At 45.7% G+C, this 21,890-nt stretch overlaps 1 protein-coding gene across 5 annotated transcripts in view; it reads left to right on the forward strand.

Moving 5' to 3' along the window:
* Positions 1-21,054, forward strand: part of ARHGAP17 (Rho GTPase activating protein 17) — an 85,197-nt gene extending 64,143 nt beyond the window's left edge. Inside the window, exons 14-22 of one of the 5 annotated variants that reach the window (XR_013974956.1) lie at positions 1,473-1,586; positions 3,382-3,473; positions 4,589-4,745; positions 6,230-6,463; positions 8,551-8,720; positions 13,371-13,865; positions 14,815-14,862; positions 16,306-16,354; positions 20,242-20,305. Coding sequence is in view for 4 of the 5 variants with exons in the window: in XM_080913564.1 (XP_080769690.1) it covers positions 1,473-1,586; positions 3,382-3,473; positions 4,589-4,745; positions 6,230-6,463; positions 8,551-8,720; positions 13,371-13,865; positions 20,242-20,372 (1,393 nt within the window). In the remaining variant the exon portion in view is untranslated. Of the gene's footprint in view, positions 1-1,472; positions 1,587-3,381; positions 3,474-4,588; positions 4,746-6,229; positions 6,464-8,550; positions 8,721-13,370; positions 13,866-14,814; positions 14,863-16,305; positions 16,355-20,241 lie in introns of all 5 variants that reach the window. The other 4 variants (XM_080913565.1, XM_080913564.1, XM_080913567.1 and 1 more) reach the window with 4 other exon arrangements.
* The last annotated feature ends 836 nt before the right edge of the window (positions 21,055-21,890 follow it).

Here is a 21,890-nt window from a genome sequence, read left to right on the forward strand (position 1 = left end):
CAAAGGGTCCAGCAAGGTGACTCAGTGAGCTAAGGCCCTTACTGCTTGGCCTGAGAAACTACATTGAGTTCCTGGCACCTACAAGATAGAGGGAGAGAATTAACTCCTGCAAGATGTATCCTTTTGTCCTCTCCCTCTCTGTCCCCACTTCTTTTTCTCTCTAATGTATACATAGGAGTAAATGTAATTAAATTTTAAAAACAAACTCTTAAAATTGGACATTTTTTTCATAAGCGATTCATTTAAAATCCACTGTCTAGGTGATTTGTGTGACATGTTCCCTGACCTTAAACTTGGCCTTGGTCTTTATCTTAGCTGCATCACATATTCCCTCTCCACATGTAAAGGACTGGCTCAGCCTTATGAGTTGGCACTCTTTACTCTTCTCTGTAACATCCCTCATTGATCACAAGCCTGGCTCAGAATGGCAGATAATAGAAATCTGTCTGTGTGATGTGGTGGGATCTCAAGTTACCAAACTTAGTGTGTTGAGGTTTGATCTTTTAGCTTGCATCGTTTTCTCTGTAACTTTTACTAATTATTTTTAAATAATGAAGGGCATCTTGATGGTTCCAAGCTCAAAAGATACACATTGAAAATTTTCTTGTCTCTAGCTACCTGTTGTCTGAGATACAGTATCAACAATTTCTTTAGTGTCTTTCAAGAGCTTCTTTGTGTATGTGTGTGCACATATATGTGTATGTGCATGTGCGTGTATGAAGTACATTCATACATACTTTTCTTTCATTGTCCACTTTTAAAAATAATATTTTTATTTTTTGAGAATGTAATATATGTGTACAACACATTGTGATTATGTCTAACCGAGTCACATGTCCATCTTCCACCCTTTTGATAATGTATATTTTCTGTTGTCATTCTCTCCTTTGCCTGCTTTGCTCCATAGCTTTGCTTAACACATCTTGGAGATTTTTCTGAATCACTACATGATTTTTTGGTCACATTGTACTTTACTGTAGATCAAGATAGACTATAATTTACCTAACTAGTTCCTTGTTAATAGATAACTTGGTTGTTTATGTTTAATTTTTATACTACTAATGTGTAAGAATATATGTCTATGTAATAAATATTTTCATAATTAAAATAAAGGTTTTCAAATACAGTTTCCTTTTTTAAAACTACCGTTTTATTAAAAATATATTTGGTCCACTATTAATCATGTTAATTAATGTAGGGGCAAAGTAAATAGATTATAAAGGAAAAATAAATTAGAAATAAGTAAGGTTAAAACACTGTGAAGATGTTGGACCTGTTTTCTCCTTCCAAGCCTTCAGTAATCTGTTCTGAATAAAGTGCCGAGGCGTGTGGGCAGCACTTCACAGTGGTGGGTCCCAGTCAGTGACAGCTGGTAGGAAGTGGCTGAGCTGTGTGTGTCACCCACAGACAGCAGAGCAGGCACACTCCACAGTGCTTCAGAGATGCCCCTGGCCTTCTGTTTTGTCTCACAGGTATTTAATCAAGTTTCTTGCAAAGCTTGCCCAGACCAGTGACGTTAATAAAATGACTCCTAGCAACATAGCCATTGTGCTGGGCCCTAACCTCCTGTGGGCCAAACAAGAAGGGTAAGTGGTTCTTCTCCACCTCATGTTTAAGCTTCTTCCTAGTGGTTAGCATGGGGAGTGACAGATTTCAGGAGACATACTCAAACTGCAGGTGCCCAAACAGATCTTTGCTTCCTTGAGTCACTTTGCCATAGCAGTGTGAAAGTAAATAGTACTGCCCTAAGCAGAAGGGCTTGACAGTGTTGCCTTTAGGAAGCCTTTGCTGGCATTGAGCCATGTGAGTTAAGTAGAAGAGATAAGCACAAGGGCTCAGCTAAGGATGCTCTCTGTCCTCTCACGGTATCTTTTGGAGGAAGTGCTATTCTCAGGTCCATAGCTGAGGATGCTGAGTCTGAAAAGAATCAGTAACTTGCCTGGGGCTGCATGGCAGGACAGTGGGGTATAAGCACTGGCCACAGAGCCCATGTCCTTACCTGCCACTGCCTTGTTGCTGCCTGCTAGCTTAGCAAATCAGTCATTCAATTGCTTGTGTATGCCCAGTTTTGTCTCAGAAAATAGTTGTAAGTATATAGTGACATAAAGCAAAATTACAATTAATTAGGAAGATGGGCTAAGTACATAGAGCATATAGTAAATAAACCCTTGACCTAAGATATCCACATAGAAAGTAATGCAATGTAGCTGTGGGGACAAGAAGACTCTTCAAAGGGAAACAAAAAGACAAAATTTAAAAAGCAGTATGACTTAGCTGGTTAAAAATCAGGACATTTAACAGTAATAGACACAGCTTTCCAATGCCCAGAAACTTGTCAGGAAGCACCATAGACCAAAGATAGGAAGAAGATGCTCCAATACCTGAAAGAAAGCTGTGTGAATAATCAACAGTATGTTTTTTTAAAGACTAGGACATACGTGGTCATGAGAGCTGATCCAAATCTTCACACGAGGAAGGGTAGAAGAGCACTTTGCCAGGAGAGCTTGTGCCATGCTGAAACGTGAAGGAACTCAGTGGTTTGCTTGGTTAGGACGTGGATGACACTGCCTGAGAACTGAGGCCCAGTGACACTAGGACAGGAGAGGTTGGTTTGAGGCCACCAAACCTGAAAATCAAGGCTCCTAGGAGTCCAGTGTCTACTCCTAAATTAGGCTCCTTGTGCCTCAGACTTCATGATGGGACAGATACCTGAGAGAACACCTCACAAGTAGGAAGTGTCATGTACATCTCGGGTGTCATCTGGCTGTGTGGCTGTGAACATCTCACAAGGCAGAACCTCATAGCTGCAGGAGATGTGGCAGAAAGTCTTACTTAGCTCATGCTGGCCAAGGAACAGCCAGAGAGGAAAGGAGCAGAGCTCTTTAAAGGTCTTTAGAGGCCTGCTGGCAAAATTCCTTCCCAGAGATGTGAAGCAGCATTTGTCTCTTCTTCCAAGGTTCCAACCAAAACCTGAGCCGTGACTGCCACAGTGGGGAACCAGTAAATTACTGGGTTTCCGCATAGAAACTGGGGGGAGGGAGTAATAGGGGTGTGGCCACGCCTCCTGCAGCCCGCTGCAGTGGATGAGGGCTTCTCCCAAAGCCACATAGATAAAGCTCCAACTCCAGTCTCACTCAGCCTGTATTACTCCATTCCTTCACCCCACACCAGGCCACTTCAGGCAGTTCCACTCTGCTGAGGGAGGATTGATAGTAGTGTGTGGTTCTTCCTCTTGGGCCATTACTGCAGACTCATAGGGCCTTGTGGTTGTATTTCTTATATCTGTATGCACATATTAGCAATCATCGAGATGCCCTGACAGCTTGCAGAAACGAAAGGCTGCCAAAGTGGAGCATTTTAATTGTGTGAACTTCTTTGCAGAACACTGGCTGAAATAGCGGCTGCCACATCCGTCCACGTGGTCGCAGTGATTGAGCCTATCATCCAGCATGCAGATTGGTTCTTCCCCGGAGGTACTCATGGTTCCAGGCTTGCAGGCTGCTGAGGCTGTGTGACAGTAGTATACCACAGTTTTTAAAAGGAAGAAAACATGTCAATGATTATGTAATTGGTTTCACTTTCTCACACTTCAGATTTCTCTCATGTGCATTCACATTTTGATATGTTGCAAATTATATTCTTTTCCATTTCCCTTAATCTCACTAAAATATACTTGCATAGTATATATTGAATGTCCTTCAGTTGCTATGTCTGTATACTTGAGAGCAGCAGTATATTGTCTGTGCTGAAGGAACTTGGATTCCCTGAGAAGGCAACCATATCAACACATAAATTATAAAATTATCAAGTGGCAAGTTAGAATATTAGATAAAAAAAGATTTGACAAGCTCAGGTGCTGGGGAAATGGAGCCACGTCTGTTTTTCAGGAGTGACGCTGACTGCACAGGGGCCCTTCACTCAGCACAGGGTTTTTGGTGAACTTGGATAGTTGTTTGGACTATACAAAGGTAGAAAATAAAGCAGGCAGGGCTAGGGCTGGTTGGAGCTAGTTTGTGACGGTCAGAGGATTAGGGTTTCATTCTGTAGCTGGTGATCATGGGATCCACAGAGGTTCCCATGGCCTCCTCTTCGGGAAATGGTTGTATGTATGTTGCGTCCCCATGTCCTGTCCCTGCTTTCTCAGTGCAGCGCAGCTGCCTCGTCCACTGCAGTGTGAGCTCCTGATGCAGGGCTGGGCTCAGTTCTCTTTGTCTTCCTGTCCTTGAGATCACTCAATGCTGTTGCTTAGCGAAGATGGGTCAGAGAATGAAGACTGGCACGCTGCCTACGAGTTCCTAGCTGCCACAGGCAGTGAGCCTTCTGTGCTGTCTGTCATTTCTGGTTTATAGCAAAAGGATTGGTTTCTTTCACTTTTTAAATGATTCAGTAACTTCCCCATGTGTCTTGTCCCTTTCTGAATTCTTGGATTTCTCTTAAAGAGCAGTAGAGCTGTGCGCTCAGGCTTGCATCACTGGGTCAGGGGCTATTGGTCTTGAGCTCCGCCTGTGGTATGCGGAGGCTCTCATTCTGCTGGGGCATTGGTAGGCTCCCCTTGTGCCAAGTCTCACATTTGTTTCTCTTCTGACAGAGGTAGAATTCAATGTATCAGAAGCATTTGTGCCTCTTGCTACCCCGAATTCTAATCACTCATCCCATACTGGCAATGACTCTGACTCGGGGACTCTGGAGAGGAAGCGACCTGCCAGCATGGCAGTGATGGAAGGGGACCTGGTGAAGAAGGAGAGGTACGTGGAGAGTCGGTCATTCCACAGAAATAATGTCATGTAGGAGGGCATGTGTCTGGTACTGGCCTAATGGCCCACTGAGTGACCCTGACCTACAGACTCTAGATAATTCCAGAACCATACTGTTCATCTCTACGGGCATTAATCTGAGCATAAAGTAGAGGGTGTAGCTTGTCTGTTAACATGGTATTAAAGGCTTTTGCACCAGTGTTTACTTGATGGCCTGTTATGTGCCCCACAGTAAAGTGTGGCACCACACACTCTTAAGTCCACTTACATATGTCTTGAGTGTTAAACATAATTAACACATGTGGATTTTGGCTGAGGATAAGAAGACAACTACATTTCCCAGTGAGCTATGGAGAAACATATTTTCGGTCTTGATACATCTGCTTACTGCTGAGAGAAGCCCCAGAATTCGACATCCTGGATGGGGAAAATGTACATTGTAAACTTAAAGGCAGTTTGTTACCATCCTATTGTCTGTGGACAATTTATGGGATGTTCAGTGCTAAATAAGACTATGCATGAGTCTTGCCTTCAGTGGGCAGTGTCGCCCCTAAGTGAGGAAAACGCTAGCAACTTATAATTTCTCCAAGTAAGAACTGTGGGCAGCAACACGCTGTCTTATACACCTGACAGACTGTCTCAGCAGCTTCTCTTGTTCAGAGTAAGCTTTACTTCCATAGTCTCTCTCCCTGAAATTCACCATCATCCTTTGTAACTGAGCACTGTTACCTGAGCCGCATTCAGACCTTACCATTGTCCCTGGTGGCCTATCAGAATGGTTAGTCTTCTGGATTTAAGTTACATGAGGTGGTACAAGTCTCAGTAGGCCATGACACACCATTCTTAGCTGTCTGCTCTGCTTAATCTCCAATAAACATCAGTTAATGGAGTCCAGGTTCTCAGTTTTCCAAACTTAAGAAAATTAGGTTTTCCAGTGTATGCCCTAATGCTCTGAATGAAGACTGTCTTCCTTCTGCCCCACCCTCCAGATACCGTCCTTTCTAAAACAACTATTTTTTCCAGCTGTCCATAGCTCCAGCCATATCCTCATGTACACACATGATTGTGTCTGTATCTCATGCAAGTTCAGAGGCAGTGTGCTCTGATGTGGCACAGCCACTGGTATGCTTCTGGGTTTGGCTTCTACCTCCTCACATTTGAGATGAGAAACTGATTGGCACAGAACATAAGTGTCACTCAACATGAGGCTGCCTGTTTGCTCTCAGCTGCACACACCCACCCGATCAAGGGCATTTGTTGATCAGTATGTGAGGTGTTGGCTTTGCTAAGGTTCAAAGCCAGATCCAGGCGCTTGCTTTGGGAACTGGGATGACCACTGATGTCTTGTCACTTATCTGCATGCTGGGCAATGTGGGCAGCTGTCCCTTCCATGGTTTTAACCTGCGAGAACCAGCGGGCTTCTGTCTCTTTAGTCAGCATGTGCAGTGTGTTGACTGTTTCTTCTCTCTGTGTAGCTTTGGTGTGAAGCTTATGGACTTCCAGCCCCACCGGCGGGGTGGCACTCTAAATAGAAAGCACATATCTCCCGCTTTCCAGCCGCCACTCCCGCCCACGGATGGCAACGCCTTGGCTCCAGCAGGCCCAGAGCCCCCTTCTCAGAGCTCTAGGGCTGAGAACAGCTCAGGGGGTGGGCCTGTCCCCTCTCCTGCGGGCATATTGGAGCAGGGGCTGAGCCCAGGTGACAGCAGGTAAGGAGCCTACTTCTCCTGGCAGTCAGGACTAGATGCCCCTGCCCTTTTCCAAATGGCAACCTTTGGCATGGTTGCAGAGAGCAAACCAAATTTGCTTTCACTCCTTTGGTTAGCGGGGAGAAAGTTTGCAGCTTGCTTGCTTGCTTTTCTGTTTTCAAAAGAAAACAGCACTTGTTCGTGTGCCCTGGTGCTGGAGTAGAGACTAACAGGTGTGTACGGGTGTGCTCAGCCTCTGCCTGTTCGTGTAGCTGTCAGTGTTCACGCACCATTTGCCCATTGTTGTTCAGGGTGCTAACTAGGACATTTGAAAGCAGAGAGCTAGCTGACTCACAGGACTCTTGCCATTTTTTATCCATTTTGCTCATTTAATAATTACATTCAGTTGTACTAATTCACCAAGTAGCTGCTGTGTACCAGGTTGCCAACACACGGTGTGACTAAAGGCCCCACCACCCCTCAGTGCCTTCATGTTTATAGAGAACTGGCACATAGGTTCAAGGAAGAAAATAAGGCAGCATGTTTTCTGAAAAGGCTTGTTCATTTGTTTGAACTTCTGACAAGATGCTGAGAACTGGGCTTCACAGTGGATCACCTTAAGAGACCTTTGGGTTAGAGGTTTCCACTCTGTATCAGGGCCAGTCTGGGTAACTGAGGTCTTGTCTCAAAGTAAAAACTAAAGCATGGGGCTGAAGATACAGCTCAGGCAGAGCACTTACATGGTCCTTCAGTATACTTCAGAGAGAAGCACAGGACTCTGCTCTGTCGCCATAGCTGGACTCAGTGCTTTTGTACATCCGTGAGTCCCCCTCGACACCTATAATCTAGGGAAGTCCATCTTCCTGTCGAGCAGTCTTACAGTTTTGCCCTTGGCTGTGCTTTATGAATGTGCTGCAGGTGCCATGTTGTCTGTGCCCAGTGCAATATACAGGCCTTGGCTTAGAGGAAATGGTATTGTTTGTCCAAGTGTATAAGCCAATGCACATCTCTATTTCCTCATGACACTGAGTTTGTTTAACCAAAGCTGAGTATTTAAGGACGTAGTCAGTCATCTGCAGAAAGAGGAGCACATGTCAGCCGTCAGTCTCCCTTCTAGTTTCTGTACTTGAAAGTGGCATCTGCCCTTTGGTGACCTTGACAGAATGTAATCTTTAGTATAAAAGCTGTGGGCCGGGAAGTAGGGGGCCTGGATGGCTCCCTCGGCTGCTGCTGTCAGCTTTAGGCTGAGTCATCAAGCAGCTTCTCAGAACTTCTCAGGCCAAATAACCGATGGTAGTTAAGCCCTTTTAATCAAAGGTATTTTAGTACAACAGCTCGTAAAAAGTCCCCAAGCCTCATTTTCTTAAAATAACACCCAACTTAAGTACGTATAAAACAGAATTTGAGACTTACTGAGGATGCTTTGAAATGCTTGATTTCTGTGGCAAAGTAGCTGAAACTTAGTCTGTTTCATGGAATCTCAAGATGCCTAGTTTCTGAATAAATATCTACTTATCTGCCCAATTTGGGCTATTTAAAATTTCAGATAATCTTTATTTCTCTGGGCGCTTATATACATAGGTCCAGCCAACTATATTTCAGATAATTTTTAAGACTCTTTCTGCAGAGCTGGAGAGGTGCCTCAGTGCTTAAAATACTTGATGTTCTTCCAGAGAACCAGAATTCAATTCTCAGCACCTACCAGCTTGCAACCACCTGTAACTCTAGTCCTCCTCTAATATCTGTGTGCACCTGCACACACGTAACATGCACACGTGCTCGCGGACACACACACACACACACACACACACACACACACACAGGTCTTAAAAACAAAGCCCTGTTGTATTATACACTTTTTTGTCTGCCATTCTCCAGACAGTACAGCATATCCAGCATTCCCATTGCTTCTCCACTGTCTTGGTTGTTATGAGAGGTGACTGTAATGCACAGGAAGGTGTTGACAGTTAGGTTCTAATGCCATTTTGTATACAGGGCTGCCGCAGCCTTGACTTCAGACTCCCAACCCCCGTACAAGGATGAACTAACTGTATCTTAGCTTTTTACCAGGGAATGCCTGACCTCTAACTTTACCTTTACCCCCTCAGTCCTCCAAAACCCAAAGACTCTGTGTCTGCAGCTGTCCCTACGGCAGGAAGAAACAGCAACCAGATGACCACTGTCCCAAACCAGGCCCAGACAGGTGGCAACTCCCATCAGCTCTCAGTAGGCACACCTCACAGTGCAGCTGGTCCCAGCCCACACACTCTTCGGAGAGGTAAGAGTCCTACATTCCTTGTGCTTGGGGAGAGTGTAAGAACTTCCAGAAGTTACTGCAGAGTGTCAGGAGGGAAAGTTCTGAGAAGTCTTTTTTATGCCTGTTACCAAATAACAAGCAGGAAAATCAGTCATCAAAGAGGAGAAAACATTGAAGAAAACTGAAAACCTAGAGACAAGAAATGCCAGAATTATACAGCTTAGGCAGCAGAAAGTGACTTGCAGAGTCACGTCTGGGTTTCTAGGAAGCCAGTGTTAGCCACTGCAGCCTCTGATCCTAAGCTTTGTGAGGCAGACCTGCAGGTTTAGGGGTAATTAATCCAAACTAATCCCACCTGTCTCCTTAGCCCTCAACCCAGCAGCCAGGGCTGTTGTTCTGAAACACAAAGAAGCCACGTCACCAACCCATCTCTCCCACAGGCATGAGCCATTTCTGTCATGCCAGTCTTTGCTTTTTTTGTCAGAGCATTTACTTTTCTTTCTTCTGTAATTCCTCCCACCCCCTGTGCCACAGTGCACATGGAGGGTCAGAAGACAGCCATGGGTTTTGTTCTCACCTTCCACCTACTTTCTCACTGTATGCTAGGTCAGCTCCCCAGGGGAGGTTTCCCACTTCCCATCTCTGTTGGAGAAGCATCACAGCTGTGCTCCTGTGCTTGGCTTTACATGGCCCTGGTCCTCACATAGCAAGTGCCTTACCTGCCTGAGACATTGTGTTCTAGCTGCCGAACATCTTTCTTGACCTGAATTTGTAAATCTTGTTTAGTTCATTATTCTCCCCAAGATCTTAGGGAGCTCAGTTCTTACCTGTCTCACGCATCTTAACATCTTACCCTCATGTGTGCCTGCCAGAGATGGCACTTAGTAAACTCGGGTTGGCTGGAGCTCTGGGTGCCTCAGAGGTCTAGAAAAACTTGCACTAACTTTATCCCTACTTTAGTCAGTATACTGTTGCTGTGAAGAGACACCATGATAAAGGCAATTCTTACAGAAGAAAGCATTTCACCCAGGGGTTTGCTTACAGTTCCAAAGGGCTAGTCCATGATTATCATGTCAGGAAGCAGGCAGGCGCTGGAGCAGTAGCTGGAGCAGTAGCTGAGAGCTTTACGTCCGGATCTATAGGAAACAAGCAGGCAGACAAACAGACACTGGGCCTGGGAGGGCCTTTGAAGCTTCAGAGCCCACCTCCAATGACACTCCTCCAACAAGGCCACACCCCCTGTTCCTGCAAAGGTCCACTACTGGTAACAAAGCATCCAAACATATGACCCTGTGGGGAGTGTTCTCATTCAAACCTCCACAATCCCTAACTCTGAACCTTCGTTGATGTCTGGAAGTAGCTTTGGTTGTCACAAACGGCAGGTGACAACAGTTAGGGAGCAGAGGCAGGAATGCTATAAGCAATTTCAGAGTGCGGCACAGCTGCTAGTGCTGCTGAAGTGGAGACCATGGTCTAGAGAGGGCCATGTTCCAACGAACATGCATGAAGAAAGCCACACCTTTACTCCAGGTCCAGCCAGTTGACCAGGGTGCCCTGTTTCCTAGCTGTGTTTATTAATAAGCAAAAGATCATCACCTCAAAGTGTCTCATAATTGTGATTGCTCAAGAAACAGTGAATTTAACATGACAAGGGGCACATGTATGCTGAAGCATGTTTCTGAGTTTGTATTTTTTACATCTCTCTAAAATTAAGACTGGGCAAAGGCAGTCCTTTACCGTCAGAAAACCTCCAGGTAGGAATAAGGAGGATATGGATAAGGAAGTCACATGAAGACTCTGACTTACAAGGGGATTTATAGTCCTGGAGGTTTGGCAATCCAAGGGTGACGTGGTGTCAGTATTTCAGTGATGTCTCATGCTGCTTCAGTTCCTGGAGCAAAGCAGAAGGGAAGGGGCTGCAGGAGGGAGCCAGGGAGCCAAAGGCAGGAACGATTCATGAGGCTCTTCCTTCAGGCCTCCCACTAATCCTTGCCGCTAAGAGATATCAACACACAGACATGGGGCAGGGAACTGAAATCACAGCACTAAGCACATTATAATATATTTTGCAGACTTCTGCACACATGCTCACAGGCGTGCACAATGGCCCTTAGGGGGGAGGTGGTTAAAAGAAGAGTAGACATGAGCTGCCGAACTTTAGAGAAGCTGCAGCATGTTCTCCACAATCAGCCCTTAGAGCAGTGAATGCACGACAGACTGTGAGACCTCTTCTGTACTAGATCTCAGAGATGACGAGTGTGTGCAGCATAAGAGATGCTCACACTCAGGCATGTGGGCTGCACCCTTTCTTTCTGGCCGTGCTCTAGTCATTACATTGCCATGCGTCCTAGCACCGTGCCGTGATGGGGAACAGAGGCACTGACTGATGGCTTCTCAGAGGCATCGGGATCGGGCTCTAGTGAGAATGGGTTGTTCAGTTTTCACTACAAAACCAGCTCAACAGTAGAGCTGCCGGGATGGGGCAGTCCACAGGCAGTATTGTCAGAAAGGGCCACTGGACTGTTGCAGGAAGGTGGCACTGGCCACAGGAGAAGAATCCAGAAGATGGGACCTGTATCTTCAATGCCACTCTTAATGCAAGGGCATTATAGGAAAGGAAAAAGACCCTGAACTCCAGATGTGTTCTGGCTTTAGTCTAAAGGTACACACTGCTTACAGGATGCTAACTTGACCTTTTCCAATGTGTCCTACACACACACACACACACACACACACATATGAAATAAAAATATGAGGAGTGTCAAAAGAGGGAGCATTGCAAGTATTAAATTCATTGTTGGATTTTTTTGAGACAAGATCTTGCTGTGTAGCCCAGGCTATCCTCACATGCTCCAAGTGTTCCAACCTCAGCCTCCTGAGCACTGGGATTACAAACTTGTGCCCCCTCTCCCTCTCCTGTGACATAGGTACTATTTCTAAAGCACACCACAAATGCTAGTGAACATTAATGCACTTCTTAAGCAGGAAGGCAAGCTCTGCTCTGGTGTGGTCACCACTTCATCTTTACTTCTCTCCTGTCCTGCACTCCTGTCCTCTCCATCTGTCCTGCCTGCAGTCCTCCCCACCTGAGCTCAGCTATAGCTCTGCTTTTGGAGAGATGGCTCCCCAGAACCCAGAAGGCCCCATAGGACATGTTTTATTCTGCCTCTCAGCACCTCCATCATGGTCCCAGACAAGACCTGCTTTTCTCCAGCCCTGCTGCCCTGTGCACTGTTCTCGAGCTACCTCACCTGAGTCTTCTGCATTGTTAATGTCAGGCACGAGTTCATCCTCAGTGTAAGTTTACAGTTAGTACTGCTGAAAGCAGAAAACCAGACTTCTCCTTGCCCTTCCCCTCCCCTTCTTTTGCTCTTCTTTTTTCTTCTTTTCCCCTCATCCTCTTCCTCATTGCTTATATCAGTCAGAATGTGGCTGATATTCTAAAGAGCTTTTACCTTTGTAAGCTGACTGTTGTTTCTGTAGGGAAAGATTTTATGAGTCGCTGGGCTCAGAGTTTTAGGCCAAACAAAGCAATATATTAGAGGAAACACCATGTAACCCCTCCTGCTGGGCCCTGGGAATAGGAAGAAAAGCAGTGTGGGAAGGAAGAGGAGATCCAGGGAAAAAGAATCCAGGGAGACCACATGAGCTAGGTTTGAATTTGTTCCTATTAGCTATACAGTTGTTAGAATCTGGGCCGGTCCCACAGCGATCCAGTGAGAGGGGAATGAGAGGCCTGGTTTGCAGGTGAGTGGTACCTGCCTATTTCTGTCCTGAGTCCTGTCTCAGGGTTCTCAGTGGGACCTTTACCCCCACCATCCTCTTCTAACTGCCAGATTCTGTTCAGATCTAGGCTGGCCTCAGAGCAGGGGTTGTGATTCAGTTCATTTTAGGGAAATGGATGCAGACTCATTTGTAATTGATTCTATCTAGAATGTGTCCAGAAGTGATAGAATTTCCATGAGTAAAAAGCAAAGTCAGGGACTGAGGATGTAGCCCAGTGGTAGAATGCGTGCCTAGCATGGAGGAGGCCCTAGGTTCAATCCCCAGTGACTACCCTCCCCTACACCTTTCTCAGATCCTGAAGAAAATGCTTGGACAGTTGTGAAAGGAGTGGACTGCCTCTGTTCTTCCCTCCTGGGTTTGTTCCCATATCTGAAAATCAAAGTGTGTGGGGACTCTGAAAACGGCCATTCATTAAGAAGCCCTCTGCTTTCTGTTTTGTATGGGATGTAGACTCTCTTAAACTGCGTTTTCTTCCTTTTGAACTTGTAAAATGACAGGTCACTAAAGGCCTTAATTTTTTTTTACATAAACTGCTTATATTAAGTTTACAGTTCTGTTCCCACTATGCCTGAAACCCATTGTCAGTGTCTGGCTTTGTCACAGTACGCTTGTCAAGGCCGATACCAGTATGGGCGTCAGTAATTCCACACGGGATTCAGGTTTTCACTTGTCCATAGTGTCCATCCTCCTTCCCACTTCCTGCCCAAAAACCAACTTGGCACAAGAGTTCTCCTGGCTCCTCAGTGTCCTCAGGTTGGGAGTGGTTGGGTCTAGAGCTGGGGGCTCATACAGCAGGCCTCCTCCTGACATGTCTGTACCCTTCCTTCGACCATACCCAATCCTAGCCCCTGCTCTTACTGACCCTGTTTTCTCTGTCCCATGCAGCTGTGAAGAAACCTGCCCCGGCACCCCCCAAACCAGGAAACCCACCTCCTGGCCACCCTGGAGGACAGAGCTCTCCGGGAACAGGCACATCCCCAAAGCCAACCACCCGAAGCCCATCACCACCTCAGCAGCAGCAGCAGCAGCAGCAGCAGCAGACCGCAGGCACACGCCGCTGCTCCAGCAGCCTGCCTCCCATCCAAGCGCCCAACCACCCACCACCACAGCCCCCCATACAGCCTCGGTTGGGTGAACAGGGACCAGAGCCAGGCCCCACACCACCTCAAACCCCCACACCACCCAGCACCCCACCCCTGGCCAAGCAGAATTCATCGCAAAGCGAGACCACACAACTGCACGGAACCCTCCCAAGGCCACGGCCGGTACCTAAGCCCCGAAACCGGCCTAGTGTGCCACCACCCCCGAATCCGCCTGGCACCCACACGGGGGATGGTGGCCTCACACCCTCAGTGGCCACAGGCTCTAGAATCATCACTGGTAAGTAGCACGGGCTCCACTGTTATCTCAGGCTTCCCTTGAGGGCAGTCAAGCCAGATTGGGCAGGTACACACTGGGAGCATAGCCACACTTTCTTCCTTTGAGCCGTTTGTGGCTGCTCTTACATCGAGACAGCAAAGATGGATACTGTGGAACAGGTTGTGAAGCCTGCAGTCTCTGGGTGTGAGACTCTTCAGGTGGGAAGTATTGTATGGCATAGACATGGGGTTCATAGTGAATTCCTTCTCACAATCTGGGCACAGTGGCCAATACTTGGTGGCAGGAGTCTCATTCGCTTATTCTAAAAGTAAAAATACATATACTAAGTACAGATTTCGGAAAGCACCATTTATGCTAATTTGAATGCTCTGGGAGGGCAGATCTTCTAAGCTGATCATATCACTGTGCTAGCCTCAAATGGCTTAGTGGGGGCAAATGTAGATTTTCCCATCATTCCCATGGGTCTGCCCTAGGCATAGGGTTGATTGTATATTGTAGAGCTATCTTGTGGGGTATAATAGATAGTCCTATAAAACATGATTATTTTATTTAATTCTAAGAAGAATGTTTCCACCTGGGTACTGGACTTTCTTATGTAGTTTGGAAAATAATGGGTTCTTGAGTGTTTTTAATGGTCACACAGGCTGCGCATCATTTTTTAACAGCAGCTTGCTTTTAATGACTGCGACCTTGCTGTGGGTCGTCCTATGTGGGAGCATGCTAGTAGAAGCCATTGAACTGTGCCTCCGGCTCCCCAGCCCTCACAAGTGATAACCAATGCTAAACCCAAAATAATAAGTTAACTAGCTACAAAAAGATTTTTTTTCAGGAATATAATGCCTAGTTTAACGTATGCTATCAGTAGTTAATAACCTTTTCTATGACAGCAGGTTGTTTATTTGAATAGCACAAAGCCACATTGGTTTCTTTGCTGTGTGTTTCCCACTAGATGCCCTTCCCGGTGCCCTCACAGGTGGGGAAGGTTTCCAGAACTAAGGTCTGTAACCCCAGCAGCTTGAACTGCAGCTGCAAGCACCCCCGCTTAGCCATGTTCTGTGTGTGCTTTTGACTTTGTGCTCAGAGTGGCCATTTGTCCTCATGCCATGGCCATCAGTCAGCCATTCATTCTGTAGCATATAGTTATTATGCCTTTGACCCATCAGAAGAATTTGGGGCTTTGGATTTGCCCTAAATCTAAGAAGTGGCTGTCACTAGGATGAGATCTCAGTTTGAAGCCCAGAGATAAGATGCTGCATCGTTCTGTTGTTTCTCTGGGTAAGCCTCTCCCAGTGTTCTGCTCTTCTGGGTGCCACTTTCCTGTCACTGACCTATGAGTATCCAGCAGAAGAGGCCCAGGACACCGACAGCACAGAAATGATGCACCCCTGGGTTTTGTGCTTTAGTTTTTAACTTTGTATCTTAAGTGCAAGGTAACTGCATGGAGCTTCTTAATTGATGTCTAAAACTCTCAGCCCCTCCAAACTTCTAGGTTCCCTTTATACTCTATGCATCCAGCATGCTTACATTTTGCTTTCCCAAGCCATATGAGCTTTTAAATGACACAGTGAGGCTCTGAGCATATCTTTGGGCATAAGGTATATAGTGTAAGTGTTCGAAGCTTAGTTCAAACTTGGAATGGTGCAGGATATAGGCGTTCATATGCTCTCCTCGGGACCTGCTAATTAATCCATTAGTTAAGTGACTAAACCTTAGATAAGGCTGAGCCTTTAAACACGTGAATACTTACGACACCAAAATTTTACTCAGTTCTTCTGAGAATCTTGCACATCAGAAATGTGCCTATTTTGTAATGCCATGGACACCCACGGTATCGCCATGTATGTGCATTTATTGCCAAGAGATCGTTTTAATTGATTTCTGGTGAGGTAAAATTTTACTTTTTAAATTGGTCTAAGATGTTACCTGTTTTTTTAATCTTTGCTATAAATTTTCTTAGCACAAGAAATCCAGAGTCCCTGTGATTTTCTTTATACTGAAGCATTAAGCTAAGGTATCTTAAACATCTCTAGTCTACACACACTTGGAAATGTATAGAAGGGCAGCCTATGGAATTTAGGAATCCCCTAGCCAGGATCATGCTGTTAGTGGATATCGTGCTAGGGTTTTCAAGATAAATATACAGCACAGCCTTTTACTATGACATGCTTTAACTTGGGAACGTTTGGAAAGATTCCTGAAAACATCTTTTTTGTATCATTTAACTTAAAGCTTCAGGTGTTAGGGTTTGAGCGAACACTTGTGGGCAGAGGGTACTGCCAGGCTGACTTGTGCGCACTCCCCTCTTCAGAGCTTGGTCTCAGGGCTCTGGAGAAGGGAGGGCTTCTGGGCCATTCTATGTCAAGCTCGCATTGTAATTCTGTAACACAGTAGGATTTTAGCAAAGAGTATTCTAATTTAAACATTTTATTAAATAATTTAGATGTATGACCTGCCATATTCAGTAAGAACTGAAATTGGAATGTTTAATGGTAAGGAAAAGGCAACTGATTGGCCAAAGCATTTTTGCTACTTTATGATCGTATTTATGCACTAATGGCTGTCACTAACCAAGTCACCCTAACCCTGCCTGCCCGCACCCCTACTAATAGTGCATGCACTAAGGAAGGCTGGCCTTGTCCATGCTTGCTCTTCATTGTTCTAAGGACTGAGTGTGTTCACAGATTTGTAACAGGTGGTCACTGGGCTGGCCTTGCTATTCCTTCATTTGCATTCTTTCCTCTTCTAACAGGCTTGAGAGGTAGTGGACAGAGATGTGCTGTAGCCCTGGAGACACTCAGGAAGGCACAGCCTGGTTAGGCACAAGGGGTAAAGGACTAAGTCAGATAAAATAAGAAAGGCTCTAATGGCCCGTAACAGTAGTGCGTGAGCAAATGACAGTTACCTGTTATCATGTTATATGACAGACTAGGCCTTATAGGACCCAGAGAGAGACAAGAGGTCACAGACACCACCTAGGTTTTCAGATCTATATTTTCTAGTTGCAGAAGTCTGCTTCTAGCCTGCCTTTTTTTATTTATGTATGTATGTATTTATGTATTTATTTATTTCATGTATGTGGGTACACTGTAGCTGTCTTCAGACACACCAGAAGAGGGCATCGGATCCCACTAAAGATGGTTGAGAGCCGTGTGGTTGCTGGGATTTGAACTCAGGACCTCTGGAAGAGCAGTCAGTGCTCCTAACCACTGAGCCATCTCTCCAGCCCTAGCCTGCCTTTAAAGGATCTCTCCGTCTGTTTTCTGAAGGCAGGAAAGTACATGATCTCATTTACCCTGTATGAATTTTATCCCAGCATTGGGATTTCTTTTTGCATTCTCTGCCATTGCCCACATAGGTACTCACTATTTCATCAGCTACGTGTGCTGTTATCGCTTGTAGCTGAACATTTACTGGGCTTCTGCTTCTAGTTGCAGCTTAATATGTAGATGGCATATTCACGGGAAGTCAGACATTCCGTGAGATTGGGTATAATCCCTCCTTTAACTAGAGCAGTGGTTCTCAACCTGTGAGTTGTGACACCAAAAGACCATCAGAAAGCACAGATCTTTACATTAGTTGATAGTAGTAGCAAAACTACAGTTATGAAGTAGCAATGAAAATAATTCTATGGTTGGGGTCACCACAAGGTGAAGGACTGCATTAAAGGGTCACAGCAGCAGGAAGGTTTGAGAGTCACTAGGTAAGAGTAATGCGAAGCTCACTCTGTTGTTCACAGACCAGAACTTGGTACGGGGTCTGGGGCTTTCAGATCTCAGAAGAGACTGGGCGGTGACAGTGATGTTTGGGGCTTCACTTTGCATTGGGTTGCTTTCCAGGGTGTTAGATCTGCTGCTTATGTGAGTTGATATCACAATATACTCTTGAAGAAAAGGGTTGCAGCCTAAAACACATAATCAAAATTACTGGAGTGAAATTTTTTTAGATTTATATCTTAAACTCTATAGAGTGCCAGTCCTGCCCCTTAGAGACCTATCTCCCAAATTAAGACACTCACACCAGAAAGAATGAGTTCCATTTGTCAGAATCCCAGGACCGTCTCGCTGTCCTCCCTGTGCCTTGAGGCCAAGCAAGGCCTGTTACCTGATGCTCTTTTTTGGGCTTCTTGTTGTCATCTTTAAATTATCTTTAATATAAACTTAACTCCAAGCAGCCCTTCTTGAAGATGTGTAGAATCATTAAAAGAGGGGGGGAAAGAAGGCTTGAGGGTGTCTTCTAAAGTGACACTTTTCTTTACTGCAGTGAGTTCACGACGTCAGCCATTATCTCTTCAGACAGTGTTTTCTCACAGAGGATGCACATGGTCCTCTGGGAGGTGGGGAAACACAGTGCAGTCCAGAGAGCCCAGACACGCCATCTTTGCTTTGTGTCTGACCTGTGCTGGCATGTCACCTGGTACAGTGGAGCCCCTGTTCTCACAGGGAAGCTGATGCTGGTGTAGTGTATGCAGCTCACCTCTGTGGTATGACAGTCACTGCGGATTGCCTGTGCCTTCATCCTGCAGCAGATGCACAGCCCTCATTGCTGTCTTTCCAAAAACTGGCCCTGCACACGGTGCAGCCCATTCTACCACTCCCTGCACACACTCCAGTGTTTGCTGTCGCAAAACAATTTCCATGAGAATGAGAGAGGCTGGTAGGGGCAGATGGGACAGACAGGAGGCAGAGGAAAGCCATGTCCCTTACACCTCACCACATGGGTTTTGTCCTAAATATATTGTTTTTATCATAAGTAGAGAATTTCAGAAAAGTACAAATTAAGAAAATCCGCCACAATGGTGATACACCTTTAATCCCTGCACTTGGGAGGCAGAAGCAGGTGGATCTCTGAGTTCAAGGCCAGCCTGGTCTACAGACCGAGTTCCAGGACACCCAGTGCTACACAGAGAAACCCTGTCTTTAAAAAAGAAATTAATAAAAAACAAAGTGTATCTAGACGAAGTAGGAAAAGAAGAGCTAATTTGTCCTCTGTAGTAGCTGGCCACAAGCAGAAGCATTGGCAAGTAGACACCTGGTTAGTATGCATTCGCGTTCTGCATGCTCCGCCAGCTCATGTCTGTTCCTCAGTCTTTGGGAACTTCTGGTAGGATAACAGGGGAAGAGACTGAGTTTTCCATGATTTTCTTGTTCACAGCTGCCTTGAGTCATGGCCACCTCTCTGCCTGAGAATATGAGAAGGGAGGGTTGGAAAGTTGATTGCACCAGCCCACTATTTATCTGTCCATCTACTACCTAGATTTATAGGGTCTGCTTTGTGCCAGGCATGGCTGTAAGCACTGAACAAGACAGATATGCCCTTGCCCCGTGTGAGCCACAAGTCTGAGACGTCCTTAATTCTGTGTACACAGACTGCTTTTGATTTGTCTCTGAACCACGAGATTCAGACCCATTCAGTTAGTTTTCGAGTTACTATAAATCTGGAGTGTCTGAATGGCACTGAGCACCTAGACCCTTTAACTCCTTGGCATCTCCATAATCTAAAAATTTTCCCTAGTTATGGTACAAGAACAAGTTTCTTGACCTAGGAAAAAGTAAACTCACAGCTTAGAACTCTAGGAGAGAGGCCAGGAGGGGCTCTGGGAAAGGGAAGGAACCATTCTCCTGGCTTACCTAAGGGTCTCCTCCAGGGCTTGTCTGTCTCCTTCACTATTGTGTCGTCTGCAGGCAGAGCAGGGCCGAGCCTGTGGTAATGAAGAGAGCTGTGGTGAATGAGGGGGTCTTGTGAGCATGGAAGGGGAGGGGCAGCAGCTTAAGGCCTGTGTATTTGCCATCTTACTGAAGGAATTTTCAGTCACCCCAAGACATAAAAAGATATTTCAGTGTATCCATATTAGAAAAATAGTATTTAGAGATTTAGTGGTCTACTGAAATTGTCACAAGGAGTGAATGCGTCCCACGAGGGACACTTAACAGTGCCTGGAGACATTTCAGATTGTCTCTGGACTTCAGTAACATGTGTGCCACCAGCATCTTGTTGGTAAAAGCCACCAGAATCTACCCAGTATCCTACAGTTCAGTGGACAATCCATGCTACTCAGAATATCCAAGCTTTGATTCAGTGCAGGTTGAGGTCACAGCTTTATTGTCCAGATGCTGTTAGGAACCCACAGTTGGTGCACCGGAGGCTAGGTGAGAGTGAAAGCACACTTCAGGTTATATCTCTGCCTGCACAGCTCTCAAGAGTCCCAGTGCACTGTGGTAGCCAACTGCTGCCTAGGGTCTCAAGGACCTGAAACCTGTGGAAAGGGCTGTGTTTGTGCATGGGCTGACTCAGACCCTCCAGCCTCCTTCTCAGGGCATTGGTAGCATTTGGACCTCACCTTCACTGATACCATGTTCCTTCGTGTTTTTTTGTCCAGACACCAATTCTAAGGTTTCTGAATCACTGCGAAACATCTTTCCTGAAATACATTCAGACTTGGCAAGCAAGGAAGTGCCTGGCCATATCCTGCTGGACATAGACAATGACACAGAAAGTACTGCATTGTGAAGAAAGCCACTTGCCAGCCTTTGACCCTCCATCCCAGTGAGCGGGACTGGGTCAGGCAAGCCTCTGTCTCTGCAGACCAAACAGTGAGAAGCTTTCAGTGGGGGAAGGAAGGTCTGACCACGAAGGACTAGACTCCCACGGCCCAAGGAGACGGTGAGGGCCAGTCCTCAAAGCTGAATGACCTGTGTCGTAAAGAAGTTGGCTTGCTTTATCTAGGATGAAAAACATGCCAAAAATGATCAGGACAAAGAAATGTCTAGAGCAGAAAGTATTATTACTGCCGAGAAATGTAGGAAGCCTTTGCCAGTGCTGTCAGCTCAGCCCTGGGAGTGACTAAGAAGAGACTCACCTACCTATTTAATAAAACATTAATTATGCAAGTTGCCTACTTCCTGCTACTTGGACTTTGGTTCTCACGTACCAGAGGGAGCTTCCGTTTCTTCAGACTTGCTGCAGAATCATTTTGTATTAAATACAGTCTGTCTCCAAACCCCAGAACCTCGAGCATTGTTGGCGACTGCTGGCTCTGTTGCCTCATCAGAATGATGCAAGTCATGCTTTGTGGATCACCAGAATATGGAGAGAAATATACCTTTCTTTTTTTAAAAAAACAAAACAAAACTATAATTGCTACTTGATAAAGAATGAATGTTATTCTACTTTCATGTTTAATTTGAATTAAATATATTCTGTGGTTTATATGAAAACTTGCTAATTCTTGTAGCCAAGCTCTGGTATATGCATGTGTGTTTGTGTGTATATGTACATGTGTGAGTGTGCCTGTGTATGTGTCTTTAAGAATTTGAAATAGAGAGATGCTAGTGTGGTAATTTTAGCACTTGGGAGGCAGAGTGGGGAAGCAGGTGTGGGGTGACAGGCAGAAGGATCAGGTGTTTAAAGTCATCCTTAACTACATTATGAGTTATAGGCCAGCATGCACTCTATGAGGCCATATCTCAGAAAAACTGCCCGGCTATGACAGCTGCCTGGTCCTGTAAGGAACATCCATGGTTAAAGCCTCTTTGCAGGTTGCAGTCTTGATATCTCTTTCTGATCTGTTCAGAAAGTCTTGGACTCAGGTGACTTTCAGGGCTGTGTGTGTGTGTGTGTGTGTGTGTGTGTGTGTGTGTGTACACGTGCACGCGCAAGTGCACGCAAACATCATGAGATTGTCAGTCTAGATGGCTGTTCTTGTGCCCCCTCCTAGTGGCCTACCTGGGGTGCTTTTCTAGATAACAGAGGAGCAGACACTGACATTGGTAGATGCCTGGGACTTTGATCATTAGACGTCTGATCTGCTTTGCCTTAGAAGACATTGTGACTGGGAACAGTATCTGCCTGCTTGGAATCCCAGCCCTCAGGAGGCTGAAGCAAGCACATCATGAGTTCAAGCCTCTCTGAGCTGCAGCAATCTCATTAAATAGACCAAAAGTCTGTCCATCTGTGTATATGTTCTTATCTATACACACACATGCAATCTAAGGAAGATCAAATCTCTCTTCCCTTAAAGTTCCCTGT

The sequence above is a fragment of the Micromys minutus genome (assembly GCF_963924665.1).
Source record: "Micromys minutus genome assembly, chromosome: 2".
Classification (NCBI taxonomy): domain Eukaryota; kingdom Metazoa; phylum Chordata; class Mammalia; order Rodentia; family Muridae; genus Micromys; species Micromys minutus.